Below are 14,790 nucleotides of genomic sequence, written 5' to 3'. Positions count from 1 at the left end.
GGCTCTTCCTGTTTTCCTCTCCTGTTCTCTGGATCCTGTCTTCCCTCATTTAACTCCTTAATCATATCCCTGTCTCCAAGTTTTCTTCCCGCTCCTCCATCTCTTTGCTGTTTCTCTATGTGTCCGCCCCACCTCTGTGTCTGTACCAGCCTTGATGTCTCCATCTGTCTCCCCCACGTCTGTCTCTTCCCCATGACGGTTCTCTCTGTCTCTTGTCTCTCTCGGTCCACGGCAGTGATCAGCATTCAGCGAGAGCCCGTCTCCGCTGTTTCCAGCGACATCACGTTCCCCATGCGGGGCCGCCGGGGCATGAAGGACTGGGTGCGGTACTCAGAGGACCGCCTCTTCCTACCCAAGGAGGTGCTCAGCCTCTCCTCCCCAGGGAAGCCGGCTGCATCTGGGGCAGCAGGCAGCCTGGGCAGAGGGAGAGGCCCAGGAACCGTGCCCCCTGGCCCTGGCCACTCCCACCAGCGCCTCCTCCCGGCAGACCCCGAGGATTCCTCCTCCTACTTTGTGATTGGTGCTGTTCTCTACCGCACCCTGGGCCTCATCTTGCCACCGCCCAGGTGAGTCCCTGGGAGGAGGGACCTGGATGGGGCTGCTGTAGATCCCGGCAGCCCAGGTGAGGAAGGAGGGCTGAGCCCACGCTGGCCACAGAGAGATCTGTCCGGAGCCTCCTGCAGCCTCTTGGACCTTTTGCCTGGCTCTGGACACAGGTGCTTCTCAGAGATGTCCATTGCAGCTCCCAGAGACGGCAAAGGGGTCCATGGGGTGTTGGACTCGGTTCTAGACCTTACTCAAAGTCTTAGGCCCCACTGAACCCTAGGCCTTCCTCTAGCCTTGGCCCCATGGTAGCCTCCTGCCTTTGGTCCAAAGCACCTTTCAGGTTCCCAGCTAGGTGTGGGTACCTGCAGGCAGGAGCTGACCTCAGCGTCTGTCCCCCAGGCCCCCGCTGGCTGTCACATCCAGGGTGATGACAGTGACCGTGAGGCCTCCCACCCAGCCACTAGCTGAGCCCCTCATCACAGTGGAGCTCTCCTACATCATCAATGTGAGTAGGGCCTGGGCAGGGGACCCTGGGGTAATGCAGCAAGGACAGCCAAAGGCCTGTCTGGGAACGTGGTCTCCCCTGACGGTGGGCTGTACCTCTGACCCATAGGGTCCTGCCATGTCAGGGTGGGTGGTGGTCAGGGGTGGTGAGCTCCTCACCCCACACTGGTCTTCTGCTCCCCAGGGCACCACAGATCCCCACTGTGCCAGCTGGGACTACTCCAGAGCGTGAGTTGGGCAAGGGCTCAGTGCGGGGAAGGATGCAGCCACAGGACTCCTCCCTCGGGTGGGGGTGTCCCACCTGGAATCCCAGAGGGCAGGTTCCTGGGCACCATCCTTGGCCTAAGGGATCAAGGGCAGACCCCGGGGTTCTGGCTGCCTGCCTCTTGGATGTGGCCTTGCCCTGGGTCTCACCTCTTCTTGGGCAGCAGCCGGCACTGGGGGTGGGACTGCCGAGCCAGGCTGGGGCTCATTCCCCCTCTCCCTGGACCCAAGAGATGCCAGCTCAGGGGACTGGGACACCGAGAGCTGCCAGACACTGGAGACGCAGGCAGCCCACACCCGCTGCCAGTGCCAGCGCCTGTCCACCTTCGCCGTGCTGGCCCAGCCGCCCAAGGACCTGGTGAGTGGGAGGGAAGTGCCCGGGCTGGACAGGAGAAGAGGTTCCTGGGTGCCAGGGACCATCTGTGGTGGTGGTTGCGGGGGGACCTGGGTGATCCCACGTGGCGTCTGAGTAGGTGTACTTGTGGGAGGGCACAAGGAAGTCTGTGCCCCCGGGATGGTGTGCACAACGATGACACACTCCTGGGGGTGTGTGGCAGTGGGTGATTGCCTGCATGTACACACACGTGTGCATCTGGTTGTGAGCGGAAGAGTGTGGGTGACAGCATAAATACGCGGCTACGTATGTGACTGGGTCTGCTCCGTGCACGTGTGAAGGCAGCAGTGAATCCCCTCTGTGTGGGCGTGACACAGATGGAGGTGCCAGTCTGTCCTAGACAGGAAGTGGGGGAGGGCGAGGGCACCCCTGCAGCTGCCCCCCACCCCTGTGACCCTTCCGACTGTCTGCCCCTCTACCCCAGACCCTGGAGCTGGCGGGCTCCCCCTCGGTCCCCCTTGTGATCGGCTGTGCCGTGTCCTGCATGGCACTGCTCACCCTGCTTGCCATCTACGCCGCCTTCTGGAGGTAGGTGGGATGGTGGGGGGTAGGGGTGGGGAAGGAGGTGTCCAGCCACCCCAGGTTGGGCGGGGCAGCTAGCTTTTCTGTCTGTGCCCACTGTGTCCCCCACCTTCGCCCCCAGGTTCATAAAGTCGGAGCGCTCCATCATCTTGCTGAACTTCTGCCTATCCATCCTGGCGTCCAACATCCTGATCCTTGTGGGCCAGTCGCGGGCGCTGAGCAAGGCAGGTGCAGGCTCACAGGGGTGCCGGGGTGTGAGAGTGGGGTGAAGGGGGGGACGGCATGCACGTGTGCGTGTGTATGAAACTGAAGTGCTGGATGTGTGTAGACTCTCAAGCTGGGGGTTGTGTGAGAGTGTGAGTGGGAGCTGGTGTGTGAGCATCCATGCAGGTGCTGGAGAGGGTGGGGGTGTGTGTTCCAGGGAGAGATGTCTGTGTACATCGGTGAACTAAGCGAGTGTATGCACGTGTGTTGGGTGTGTCTGCGGGCACAAGGGAGCCCAAGTGAAGCCTCTTGTGCCCCTTGCCCATGTCTGATCTGTGCTGGCTGTCCCCCTTGTGCCCCCGCGGCCCTCTCTGCCTGTCGCCAGCCCTGGTGGTTCCAGACGTGAGGCCCGCCTGGCCGTGACGTCGCAGGCCCTCCTGTTTGTCCCCCTCCCTGGCAGCCCTGTCTGTGCGTGGGCAGCCTGCCCGCCCGCCTGCCCGCCCCTGGATGCCGAGCACCGTGTGCGTGTCACTGGGCCCGTGTCGTGCTGTGTGTGGGTGCAGGAAGACGGCGGTGCCTGGCAGGGCTCTGTGGGGGGGTGGAGCTCAGGTGGGCGGCCGTGGCAGCGCCCAGCAGCAGCGGGCGTGGGAAGCCCGGCACCTCCCACCCTGGTGGCTGCTCAGGGCCACTCCCTGTCTTTTGTTGTCCCCGCAGGGTGTGTGCACCATGACCGCCGCCTTCCTGCACTTCTTCTTTCTGTCGTCCTTCTGCTGGGTGCTCACTGAGGCCTGGCAGTCCTACCTGGCTGTCATTGGGCGGATGCGCACCCGCCTTGTCCGCAAGCGCTTCCTCTGCCTGGGCTGGGGTGAGCAGGGCCCATGCTGGACCTTGTCCCTGGGCCTCGGGGGCAAGGGCATCTGGAGAGCTTCAGCTTTGGCCCCAGCCCTGCTCTCTGGGCACAGGGGTCAGCTGGGCTGGGGGTCTGGGAGGATGAAGGACCCCAAGGACGGGCGGCCGTCTCACTCTGGCTCCCCCGCTCCCCAGGTCTGCCTGCCCTGGTGGTGGCCGTGTCCGTCGGCTTTACCCGCACCAAAGGATACGGTACATCCAGCTAGTACGTGGGCCTCCCGGGGTGGGCGGTGGGGGGTCCATGGACCTGATAGGGTTCCAGACTTCTTAGACTGCGATCCTGGCCCATGCCCGCTGTGAGCCTTCGGGCCAGTTGTCCCGTGTCTGAGCCTCAGTTTCCCTGACTATAAAAGGCTGTGCTGGGATTGGATGATCTCAGAACTGTTTACTCAGGGATCAGCCTTGTTTGACCCCCGCAGTAGCCTCAGAGCCTTTGTTAGAGGGGTGACCGAGGCTCTGCCAGAGCCAGTGGCTCACTCTCACCCTGTCTGGGTCCTGGCCCCATGTGTGATGCGACCTGGCAGCTCAGGGAGCCCTGAGGGATGGCGTTTGAGGGTGGTGGCAAGCCTCCCTGGGTATCTGATGCCCACCTGGGTATCTGATACCCCGTTTCCCCTTCCCTAGCTGCTGGCTTTCTCTGGAGGGTGGCCTGCTTTATGCCTTCGTGGGCCCGGCAGCTGTCATTGTCCTGGTATGTGCCCCTGCAGTGTCTTGGGATGGGCGTGTGGCCCCAGGGGGTCTGCCTCCTCCACCTGGGATGTCCCTGCCAGGAGGGCATCTGGTGATCCTGTCTTCCCCCACTCCCACTCCACTGGGCCCCCAGGTGAATATGCTCATCGGAATCATCGTCTTCAACAAGCTCATGGCTCGCGATGGCATCTCAGACAAGTCCAAGAAGCAGAGGGCCGGGTAAGGGGAGGGGGGTTGTCTGTGCCATGGCCTCGTGGGCAGTGCTGTAGGCAGGGTGGGCCACAGCCACCCTTGGAGACTCAGGGCTTGATGATGCGACTGGGGCTCCCTGGCCTTGGGGCATCAAGGGTGCAGGCAAGGTGGGCACCTGCTGTGCTCAGCTGCAGCCCCTCGCCCACCCTAACCCACCTCTCTCTCTCTCATCTGCCCTCCCCCTCCCACCCCACTCGGGGCTCACATCGCCCCACCTCCTCCCATTTCCTGTGTGTCTTCCCCGCCTTCTCCCATGTCTGTGCCGCCCCCGAGGTCGGAGCGGTGCCCCTGGGCCAGCCTGCTCCTCCCCTGCTCAGCGTGTGGAGCGGTCCCCAGCCCCCTGCTCAGCTCAGCCTCGGCCAGGAATGCCATGTTAGTTGTGCCCCCGTGGGGAAGGGGGGGTGGGCGGGGGCAAAAGAGTGGGGGGCAGTGCTCGTGGTGGGGGGGGAGGAGGGATATCAGCCCAGCACCCTGCCAACTCCTCCCACTCTCAAGGGTGATAGCAAAGGGGGCACAGGGAATGAATGTCTGTGCCTTCCAGAATATGCTGGAGTCCTGTGCCGCCCCCCCACGTTGCTCCCCGCCCCTGCCCCCCACCCCCGGCTTACAATTTATTCAGGCATAGCCACACCCTCCTCCTTACACCCCCCAACCTACAGAGGCTCATAGAATCTTCGGCTCAGAATTTTTGAGCCCAAAGAACCTTAGAATTAGAATGATAGAATCTTAGAATAAGACAATCAGAAGCTAAGAATGTTCGAATGAGTGAATCAGAGAGTCTTATCATCTGTCATAGAATCTGAGACTTAGAATTTCAGAGGCATTGAATCTCACAATCAGTTGGAGGACAGAGAAGCTTAGAGGTAGGGAATTATTAGGCTGAGATGTCCCCTGGCAGCTGAGACTCTTAAAGTCCCAGCCACACAAGAGTAGAATGAATGAATGAACTCACAAGTGTTTCAGGCCCCACCTTCCACTGAGGGCCAGAAAGGCAGCTAACACTCCCCTGACCAGTGGGGGCCCAGCCCTGGCTTGCTCACCTCCAGGGTCAGGGAGCTCACTGCCTGTGGAGGTGGCAGGGACTGTCTCCAGGAGCTCCATGTAGTAGAAAGCTCCCTCTCACTTGGGCTGCCATCTGCTTCTCTGACCCAGTCTCTCAGAACGAGCAGTCAAAAGCCTGGGCTTTGGAGGCAGCCAAGTTGAGTCTGCATCCTGGCTCTGGCTCTGGCTTTGCCCAGCTGGGCACACTCCAGTTTTCTCATCTGTAAATTGGGATAATAATCCCCACGCCTGTTTATTAGAGTTGTTTGGTCACAGTATGACTCATGTATGTAAAGTATTCGGTGTAGGGCCTGGCAGAGCATTGATGGTTAATCAATGGCAGCTCTCATGACTGTCATTAGGCCCTCTCTTTGGTCTTGGCTTTTCCCCCGGGGGGTTGTGGAGGCCCCTGTGCCCGCCCCCTGCCAGGCTAAACAACACTCGACCACTCTTCCTAGGACAGGTCTTGGCCCCCCGCCCATGTCTCTGCCTGGCCAGAACTGTGCCCACTCCTGCCTGCCTCTCCCACCCCAGTTGTTCGTGAGGCAAAGTGGGCAGGGTGTGGCGTGGAGGGCAACACTGCCCCCACTGTGCCCTCATCGACTGTTGCTGGTGGGGGCAGGCTGACACTGGTGCCCGGATGCCAGGGACCCTCTGCCTTTTTTCTCGGCCCTCCTTTGTCAAGGAGGCTGGGGACGTGTGGGTTTGGCCCTGACCCCACCCTCCCCCTCCCCCACCCCACCTCCTCCACCCCTGCCAGCTATGGTCTTTCTGCCCAGCTCTGAGCAGGTGCCCTAGAGCCTGGCACCTCCTCCTTGGGAAACTGGGGCGGAGGAGCCTCTGCCGCCCCGGCCCCCTCATCTCCCCTGAATATTTGTGCTCTGTGATGTCCTCCGTCCTCTCTGCCCGTTTAAGCTTCCAGTGTGTCTCTGCCCGTCTCATCCCCGCTCTCACGTGTCTGTCGTCTCGCTTTGTCCCTCTTCCTCTCCTCCCCTCCCAGAGTCTCTGGGGATGCGGCCCAAGGCCTGTGATTTTGTGCAAATTGGGGCTGAAACTCACAGCGTCTGTATCTGTCTCCCTCCTCCTCTTCTGTCCCACTGGTTCTCTCCAGCTTCTCCGTCTCTGCCCCCCAATGCTGCCTCTGGCTCCGTCCCCTGTGTCAGTGTGTCTGTCCCTTCCTCCCTCCTGGTCCCCCAGTTTTCTGCTCTTTGTCTTTGTTGTTTCTCTGCCCCCAGCTGCTCAGCCCCTCTCTGCCTGGGGATGTTACTGGGGTTGTACCGTTGGGGGCCCTGCCAGTCTCGGGCAGCTCAAGGGCCCCAGGCTGAGTGCAGGCCCAGGCTCAGTCCAGCCTGGCCCACGGGAGGGTCCCCCCCGACGGACCGTCTGCCTCATCCTCAGGGCCTCGCTCTGGAGCTCCTGCGTGGTGCTGCCCCTGCTGGCGCTCACCTGGATGTCCGCCGTCCTGGCCATGACAGACCGCCGCTCCGTCCTCTTCCAGGCCCTGTTCGCGGTCTTCAACTCTGCGCAGGGCTTTGTCATCACGGCCGTCCACTGCTTCCTACGCCGAGAGGTGGGCTGGGCTTCTCCGGGGCCCCGGCCACCCCTGCCCGCAACCCCACGCCGGTCCCTTGCCACTCCCCATGGTGCAGATGGGCACAGCTGGGGAGGATTGAGGCCCTGAGCAGGCCCCCATCTGGGCAGCTCTTGGTGTGGAAGCTGATAACCTGGGCAGCCGTGGCCCCTCTGGGGCTCCTTCTACCCACCCCCCTAGGCTGGATACACCGCTTTCCTTTCATGCCCACGTGGGTGCCTGGGGTGGAAGGCACAGCTCGCCATAGCCAAGGCGCCCTGTGGTAGCCTCAGGCCCAGCAAGCACCTGCTGTCCCCAGGTCCAGGACGTGGTGAAGTGCCAGATGGGCGTGTGCCGGGCCGATGAGAGTGAAGACTCCCCCGACTCGTGTAAGAACGGGCAGCTGCAGATCCTGGTGAGTGAGGAGGCCTGGGCAGGACACAGGTGGGTTCTGAGTGCCCCCTGCCCTAGACCCCTCACCTTCCCCCTTCCCTCTTCTCTGTCCCCATCTTTCTGGGGACTGAGATCAGGTTTGATTCTGGTTCAGCCGCTGACAGTTGAGTGGCCTTGGGCAAGTCCCCGCTTCAGACATCTCCCCGTCTCGGGTGGGGCTGGAGGAGACCACACCGGGGGCCCCTCTGCTCTGCTGGGCAGTGTGCCATGGGCAGACCCTCTGGCTGGGTAGGGAGGGGCCTAAGTTCCCTCCCACCCTGATACATGGATCCTCTCTCTGCCTGTCTGCTCTCTCCCTCTCTGCCTATAGTCAGACTTTGAAAAAGATGTGGATCTGGCTTGTCAGACAGGTGAGTGTGCCAGGGCAGTGCTGAGAATGGCCCCAGAGATGGGGATGAGCAGGGGGCCCCCGAGCCCTCCCATGGGATGCTCTGATGGATTCTGGCTGTGGGGTCAGGCAGTCCGGAGCTGGAGTCAAGGCTGTGAATATCACTCACTGTATGACTTTGGGTGGACAGCTTACTCCTGAAATCTCACCTATAAAGGAGAGAAATCTGTTCTCCTAGAGTGGAGAGGAGCCTTAAATCAATTCAGTTCAGTTCAGCTGCTCAGTCGTATCCGACTCTGCGACCCCATGAATCTCAGCACGCCAGGCTTCCCTGTCCATCACTAACTCCCAGAGTTTACTCAAACTCATGTCCATCGAGTCGGTGATGCCATCCAGCCATCTCATCATCTGTCATCCCCTTCTCCTCCTGCCCCCAATTCCTCCCAGCATCAGGGTCTTTTCCAATGAGTCAACTCTTCGAATGAGGTGGACAAAGTATTGGAGCTTCAGCTTCAGCATCAGTCCTTCAATTAGGGGACACCAAATGCCTAGCAGGGTGCTCAGCACAGAGTGGCTGTTATATTATTGTCATTTCCATGATTCTTATCAGAATTTCCAAGTTCTGTCACCTAGGGCAGAACTGCCCAGGGAGCAGGGAGGGACAAGGCCCTTTTGACAGCCTTGGGGCTGCGGGGTCAGAGATCAGGACCTGCACCTGGACACCGTGGGAGTGGGGACCTTGGCTTCGTTCCTTGCTCTGCCTGGCTTTGGGCCCCGGGGATGGTCACCATCTTAACCCCTGTGTTAACCACCCAGCCGTCACTCCGGGACTCAGTTGCCCCCACCATCCAAGCTCAGGGCCTTGGTACCTGCCCAGCCTGGGCAAGGGGACATCTGGGGGCTCCTGCTCCCCTGGACTGACTTCCCTCCGCTCCTGCCCCCAGTGCTGTTCAAGGAGGTCAACACTTGCAACCCATCCACCATCACGGGCACGCTGTCCCGCTTGTCTCTGGATGAGGACGAGGAGCCCAAGTCCTGCCTCGTGGGCCCTGAGGGCAGCCTCAGCTTCTCACCACTACCTGGCAACATCCTGGTGCCCATGGCAGCCTCGCCAGGGCTGGGGGAGCCACCGCCCCCCCAGGAGGCCAACCCCGTGTACATGTGCGGTGAGGGTGGCCTGCGGCAGCTGGACCTCACGTGGCTGCGGCCGACCGAGCCGGGCTCCGAGGGGGACTACATGGTGCTGCCCCGGAGGACTCTGAGCCTGCAGCCTGGCGGCGGGGGTGGAGGTGCCGAGGATCCCCCGCGGGCCCGGCCTGAGGGCACGCCCCGCCGGGCCTCCAAGTCCCTGGGCCACACCGAAGCCTACCCCAGCTTCCTCTCTGTGGAACACTCGGGCCTGGGGCTGGGCCCTGCCTATGGGTCTCTACAGAACCCCTACGGGATGACCTTCCAACCGCCGCCGCCAACACCCAGCGCCCGCCAGGTGCCGGAGCCGGGGGAGCGCAGCCGGACCATGCCCCGAACTGTACCCGGCTCCACCATGAAGCTGGGCTCCCTGGAGGTGAGGAGCTGCCGGGCCTGGGGTTGGGGGTCAGAGGCCCGCCCCAGGGCGCCCGTGACTGTTTGGCAGCGTCCGGGAAAGGACAGCCAGCAGCCTCCCCATACAAAGTCCCAGGAAGCATATGTGCTGTGGGTTTCTCCTCCGTTGATGCCCATGGCGGCTCCAAGGGAATCCTGGCTCCTCTGAGCTCCTCAGATGGGCTTGGTCTCCACACGCTGAGGGTGCCCTTCTCGAAGGTGCTCACATTTGCTTGAGTGCCTGTTTTGGGGTGAACTGGTCAGGGTGGGCCCTCATTTAAGGGGCCCGTGGCTCAGGCCTGGTGCCTTATTTCTAGGGAAGCCATATCTAGGAGCTGAGAACCCGGGCTTCCAAGTCCCTGAGTTCAGATCTGAGCGCTGCTGGATCAGCAATGAGATCTGATGCACAGTCTCCCCTCCCCGAGACTCATGTAATCTCTCTTTGCCCTAATCTCTCTGGGCCTCAGTCTCCTCATTGGTAAAGTGGGGATAACGTAGCAGCCTCTTGGTAGAGTTGTCGCGAGGACTAATCGACGGATATAAAACATTTATCTCTGTGTGGAACAGGTAGAAAGTGCTAGATAATTGAGGAGTGCTACTGTTACCGTTCCTGAGATCAGCCTCAGGCACTGCCCACAGGCCTGTGGTAATTGCCTCGCTCTCCCCCCCCAGAGAGAACAGAAGCCCCTCTCTTTCCCTGACTGTGTGTTTTCTGTGGCTGCCCCGCCTTCTGTCTGGCTCCCTCAGGCCTGCTCCTTGCAGGGAATCACTGGCAACAAGCAGTTGATAGTGACCCACTGTAGAACTCTAGAACATTCTAGAACTTTCATTGGCAGGGTGAGGAAGGTGTGGATGAGGGAAGGGGCGGGAGTCACCGCTTGGGCACCATTGGCTGCTCATGTTTGGGCCCCAGAAACCGGATCCCCATCCTCCCTACGGAGAAAACTAAGTTAGCAGCTAGAAGGTTCGCAAGTTTAGTTTTTTCCTCCCAAAATGTTTCTTGAACATTTGGTGCCTGCTCCTGCCGCAGATGGCAGAAACAGGAAGGCGTCACAAAGACAGAAAACTCTCGACACGGGCAGCGGGGAGGGGAGCACTCAGCATCATGGCAGGTTTTGTTCTGTGGACACCTGCCCATGCTTGGAGCTCTGAGCAGGGGCCAGCGCTGGGCTCCTTGTGTGGGTGGTAGCAATAAATGTGGCAGAGTCTTGAGGGGTCAAGAATGACGTCCAGAATTCTGGTGTGGGCAACTGTGATGGGGCGGGGGCGGAGGAGTGCGTTTGGGGTGGGGGAAGGTAGAGTTTATTCCGTCGGGCACAGCTGTGTGTGCGGTGCCTGTGGACATCAGGGAGCAAGGAGTAGGAGTCCCGTGGCCTCTGAAAGTTCAGTGTGGCCAGAAGTGGGGAGGACACACGTGTGCACGGTGAAGGGCCGGGGAGAGTCCCGGGCAGAGCGCGGGGGCCTGGAGTTGGAGAAGTCAGGGTGGGTGGCCGAGAAAGAGCAGGCAGGGAGGTGGAAGGACCAGGAGAGGCTGTCACCAACCCCTGTGGTGGTGAGTGTGTGTGCCGGCCTGGGACTGGGGAAATCCAGATGGTGGTTTTAGCCACATCCTTGAGGACTGTGGGCAAGTCCCTTCTCCCTGGACCTCAGTCTCCTTGGTATAACCTGGGAAGGTTGGTCTTGGTCTCATGAGTGCTCCCCGGGCTGACATTCTGGGATGCTGAGGACTTCTTGAGTGGCACTGGACGCGGCAGAGGCCACGGGGGCCTTGAAGGTGGTCTTGGGCAAGAGAGAGCTGGGAGAGGCATGAGGGAGGGCGGCCAGAGAGGCGGGGCCGCGTTTGGCTGGCAGAGGGGCAAAGTGCAAGCAGAAGAAGGCTTCTGTGATGCTGAGTCCTGTATCTGCAGCGGGGTGGAGGTTTCCAGGGAGAGGGGAGCCTGTCGGTGTCAGAGAGGATGGGGCGAGATGGGCCAGGACAGGGCACATCGAGAGCACAGAGGGTCTGCCCTGCGGTCCGTGGTGGGGACCTGTGTCCCTGCCTTGTTGGAAGTCTGCGCTGTGGCATCTGGCCGCTGTGTACATGCACTTCTACACGTGTGCCTGCCTGCGTGTACCTCTTGGGGTGGGATCGCACTTCAGCGCCTCATCTCTCAGGCCTCCACCCTATTTCCACAGCCTCAAGGGCTGCCCTTTAAAGGATTCCTAATTGCTGGGCCTAGGCAGGGGGACAGACCCCGGGGGAGCAGACTTCCTGTTTCTCTAAAGCCCCTGCACTTGGTTAAAAAGTTCTCTTCTCCTTCACTGCCTCCTGGTTCTTCTCAGCGAAAGAAGTTACGGTATTCAGACCTGGACTTTGAGGTAAGTGCTGCAGTGCATGTGTGTGTTGAGTTGTGTGTGTGTGTGTTGGGGGTGGTGTCTGGCCATGGAGGGTCCCCTCCTAAAATTCACCCAAGCGCCAGTGCACAGCCTGAGCCCATGACAGTCCCTCTGCTGCCCAAGAGCTCTGGGGTGAAGACCAAACCAGGCCTTGTCCCAGAGGAGCCAGCAGCAGGCAGGGATGTGGGGACCCAGGTGCTAAGTGCCCCGTGGGGAGCACCTCCCCTGACGCCCTGTGGCTCCCAGAAGGTGATGCACACCCGGAAACGGCACTCAGAACTGTACCACGAGCTCAACCAGAAGTTCCACACTTTCGACCGCTACCGTAGCCAGTCCACGGCCAAGGTGAGCGCTCCTCCCGTGGCTGCCCCTGCCCAGAGCCGGGGGCCCGACCGGGCACAGTGGCCCCTGCAGTCAGACCCTGAGCCGTGGTCCCCTGTGGCAGAGGGAGAAGCGGGGGGTGGGGTGTGTGTGTGTGTCCCCGGGTGGGGCAGCAGAACGGAGTGTGTCCAGCATAAGTACCCCGGACTGGGTAGGGGTGCGGCGGCCTCAGCCTCAGCCCGCCTCACCAAGGGCCTGCCTGTGGCATAAGCAACAGTCTGGGGTTTTTCTGGAGGTGGCGGGTATCAGTGGGGGCTCCCCCAGGACCTTGAGAAGGATGGGCAGACAGGAGACATGGTCTCAGGGGGCCGCTCTGAGCACAGGGGTCAGGAACCCAGCTCTGGAGCCGGTGGGTCTGGATTTGAACCTCACTCTGATTGGTGGTAACGTGGGACATCACCAGCCCTCCCTGGGCCTCCTCAGTTGGTTCTTCTGTACAATGGGTGAGAGGGTGTTGGCCCATCTCCACGGCCCCTTTTTGCTCCACCCACAGGAGAAGCCCAGTCCAGGGGAGCGTCCCGGCTTGTCCCAACAGCGGCGACATCAGAGCTGGAGCACCTTCAAGTCTATGACGCTGGGCTCGCTGCCCCCCAAGCCCCGAGAGCGGCTGGCCCTACACCGGGCAGCAGCCTGGGAACCCACAGAACCACCGGATGGCGACTTCCAGACGGAGGTGTGAGTGCCACGCCGGACTGCCCACTGCGTATAAATATTATATATCTCTCTATTTTCACACTCCACTTTGGAACTACCCAGGAGCCAGCGCCCCCTCCCCTCTCCCGAGGGCTGGGCAGGGAGGCACAGTGGACTCGGCCAGGCTGGGGAAGCCAGACACGGTGTGGCCGGGGGGCCGGGGTCCTTCCCTGTTTCTCAGAGGCCTCTCAGCTCCTGGAGCCCCATCTTCACCCCCAGCCTGTCTGTCCCTGTCCCGGGCTGGGGAGGGGGGAGGGGAACTTTGTTGGGAATAAACTTCACTCTGTGGATTTTGCTGCTGAGCTGTTTGCTTCCCCAGGAGAAGGCCCAGCCTTGGGACCCCCAGCTTTGTTCCTTTGTCTCTGTGATTCACCTCTCTTGGTCTTGACACATTGTGATGGGGTCCAGCTGGGAGGGGCGTGGCCTGGGCTCTGACCCCATCTTTGCTCCGGGCTCTCTGGGTGACCCTGGACCCATCCCTTCCCCTGTTGGGGTATAGGGTAACCAGATTGGGAATGTAGGGTGGGGCCCCTTGAAGCTAGACTTCCTCAGTAGCTGTGATGGTCATGGCTGCCTTTCACTGAGACCCAGAGGCCAGGCAGAGCTTAGTGACCTCAGTTTCCTCATCTGTGAAATGGGGATGGTGACAGTACCTACCTCATAGGGTTGTTATGAGGATAAAACAGTTTAACAGATATAAAGAGCTAATATATGTGCAAGTGCCTGGCACATTAGCTGTTTAAGTATTAGCTGTTGTCTGAGAAACTTGGTTTCCTGCTGTGCTCCGTGTTAGGACCTCCATGCCCTCGGCCTGGACCCCTCACCACAGCTTTGCAGGAAGGTTTTAGGCAGCCCATTTTGAGGATAAGAAAATGAAGCCAGAGGTGGGAAATGACTTGCTCAAGGCCACAGTCAGAGGCAGGGCTGGGACTGCATCTTTATCAACACTCTCCTAGTAGGACTGGAGGCTTGAGCTCAACTTGTGGGCACCCAACCTTCATGGTTGCAGGAAACCAGTCAGGGAGCTGGGTGCTGGGGGAGCCTCAGGTTCCAGGGCTCAGGTGGATGTGGGGAGGAGGGGCCAGGCTGGCTTGGTGCCAGAGGGCAATTTCTAGGGCATAATCTTTACCGGCCTGAGTGAGTGGACGCTGCTCAGTTCCTAGGAATCTAGAAGTGACCGGATAGGATCAGTGTGGAGACGTGTTGCTCTGGCTCTTCTGTGGTTAAGCAGCCACGGGAGCAGAGGCCACAGGTACATCTTCCGGTCAGTTAGCAGCAGGGGTGCCTCTGGGCCCTTCCCCAGGGACTCGGAGACATGGGCGCAGCCCATTGGGGAGCTGACCATCTCTGGGGTGGACATGTCAGAGGGAGGGGCTAGGTGTGGCAGGAGACTGAGTGGGGGAGAAGGAAGAAGGGACTGGCTACTGGGGTGGGGGTGGATGTCACAGATAATGACTTCCTGGAGCAGCTGGAGGACTGGGGGTCGTGGTGGTACAGGCTCCCCCAGGCTCCTCTGAATCCTGCCACCTGTGGGCCCAGTCAGAGGAGAGAGTGGACCACCTCCCCTCAGATGATGGCTCATCAGCTGGGCTTCCCTCCCCTCCAGCACCGCCAGCACTTCTGGGCGCAAAGCATTCATTCAAGTACCACCTCACTTGAGTCTTCAAGGTAGGTACTGTGATCCTCCCATTTTACAGATGAGGAAATCAAGGCTCAGAGAGGGGCCAAACTCCCATGGCTTGTAAGCGGCTATATTGGAACTTGTGGCTGGAGAGAGAAGAGCCCTGGTACCAGCCAGTTTAGGCAGACGGGGACTTTGGTTGAAGCTGCAGCAGGGGGGCAGTGGGTGGGTGGTTAGTCTTGGGCGATGAGAGCCAGGGTCAGGGTGTGGCCAGATCTGCCATCCCTTCCAGCTGCTCTCTGTGTCAATGCCATGCTTTCAGGCAAACGTCCTCACTCCCCTGGGCCCCCAGGCTTCCTTCTCCCAGCTCATATGGCTCAACTCTGCCCCCAGAGGGAAAGAAACTTTCTCTTGCATTCCAATCAGAGAACCCCCAAGGAAGGACTCTGATTGGCCCCAGG

The 14,790-nt window shown here is 60.6% G+C and overlaps 1 protein-coding gene across 13 annotated transcripts in view; it reads left to right on the top strand.

The window, feature by feature from the left end:
- Window positions 1-12,998, top strand: part of ADGRB2 (adhesion G protein-coupled receptor B2) — a 37,169-nt gene extending 24,171 nt beyond the window's left edge. For 5 of the 13 annotated variants that reach the window (XM_043445668.1, XM_043445663.1, XM_043445669.1 and 2 more), the window contains 18 exons: window positions 236-566; window positions 946-1,051; window positions 1,235-1,278; window positions 1,546-1,672; window positions 2,133-2,236; window positions 2,352-2,454; window positions 3,149-3,299; window positions 3,479-3,548; window positions 3,968-4,034; window positions 4,167-4,252; window positions 4,559-4,657; window positions 6,725-6,896; window positions 7,216-7,311; window positions 7,660-7,699; window positions 8,622-9,241; window positions 11,581-11,616; window positions 11,881-11,979; window positions 12,509-12,998. In XM_043445668.1, coding sequence (XP_043301603.1) covers window positions 236-566; window positions 946-1,051; window positions 1,235-1,278; window positions 1,546-1,672; window positions 2,133-2,236; window positions 2,352-2,454; window positions 3,149-3,299; window positions 3,479-3,548; window positions 3,968-4,034; window positions 4,167-4,252; window positions 4,559-4,657; window positions 6,725-6,896; window positions 7,216-7,311; window positions 7,660-7,699; window positions 8,622-9,241; window positions 11,581-11,616; window positions 11,881-11,979; window positions 12,509-12,694 — 2,537 coding nt within the window. In that variant the 3' untranslated portion in view covers window positions 12,695-12,998. Of the gene's footprint in view, window positions 1-235; window positions 567-945; window positions 1,052-1,234; window positions 1,279-1,545; window positions 1,673-2,132; window positions 2,237-2,351; window positions 2,455-3,148; window positions 3,300-3,477; window positions 3,549-3,967; window positions 4,035-4,166; window positions 4,253-4,558; window positions 4,658-6,724; window positions 6,897-7,215; window positions 7,312-7,659; window positions 7,700-8,621; window positions 9,242-11,580; window positions 11,617-11,880; window positions 11,980-12,508 lie in introns of those variants that run through there. The other 8 variants (XM_043445666.1, XM_043445670.1, XM_043445674.1 and 5 more) reach the window with 5 other exon arrangements.
- Window positions 12,999-14,790: the final 1,792 nt, after the last annotated feature.

The sequence above is a fragment of the Cervus canadensis genome, chromosome 24 (assembly GCF_019320065.1).
Source record: "Cervus canadensis isolate Bull #8, Minnesota chromosome 24, ASM1932006v1, whole genome shotgun sequence".
Lineage (NCBI taxonomy): Eukaryota > Metazoa > Chordata > Mammalia > Artiodactyla > Cervidae > Cervus > Cervus canadensis.
Note: the sequence above shows the minus strand (reverse complement) of the source record. Positions and strands in the feature narration are given on the sequence as shown.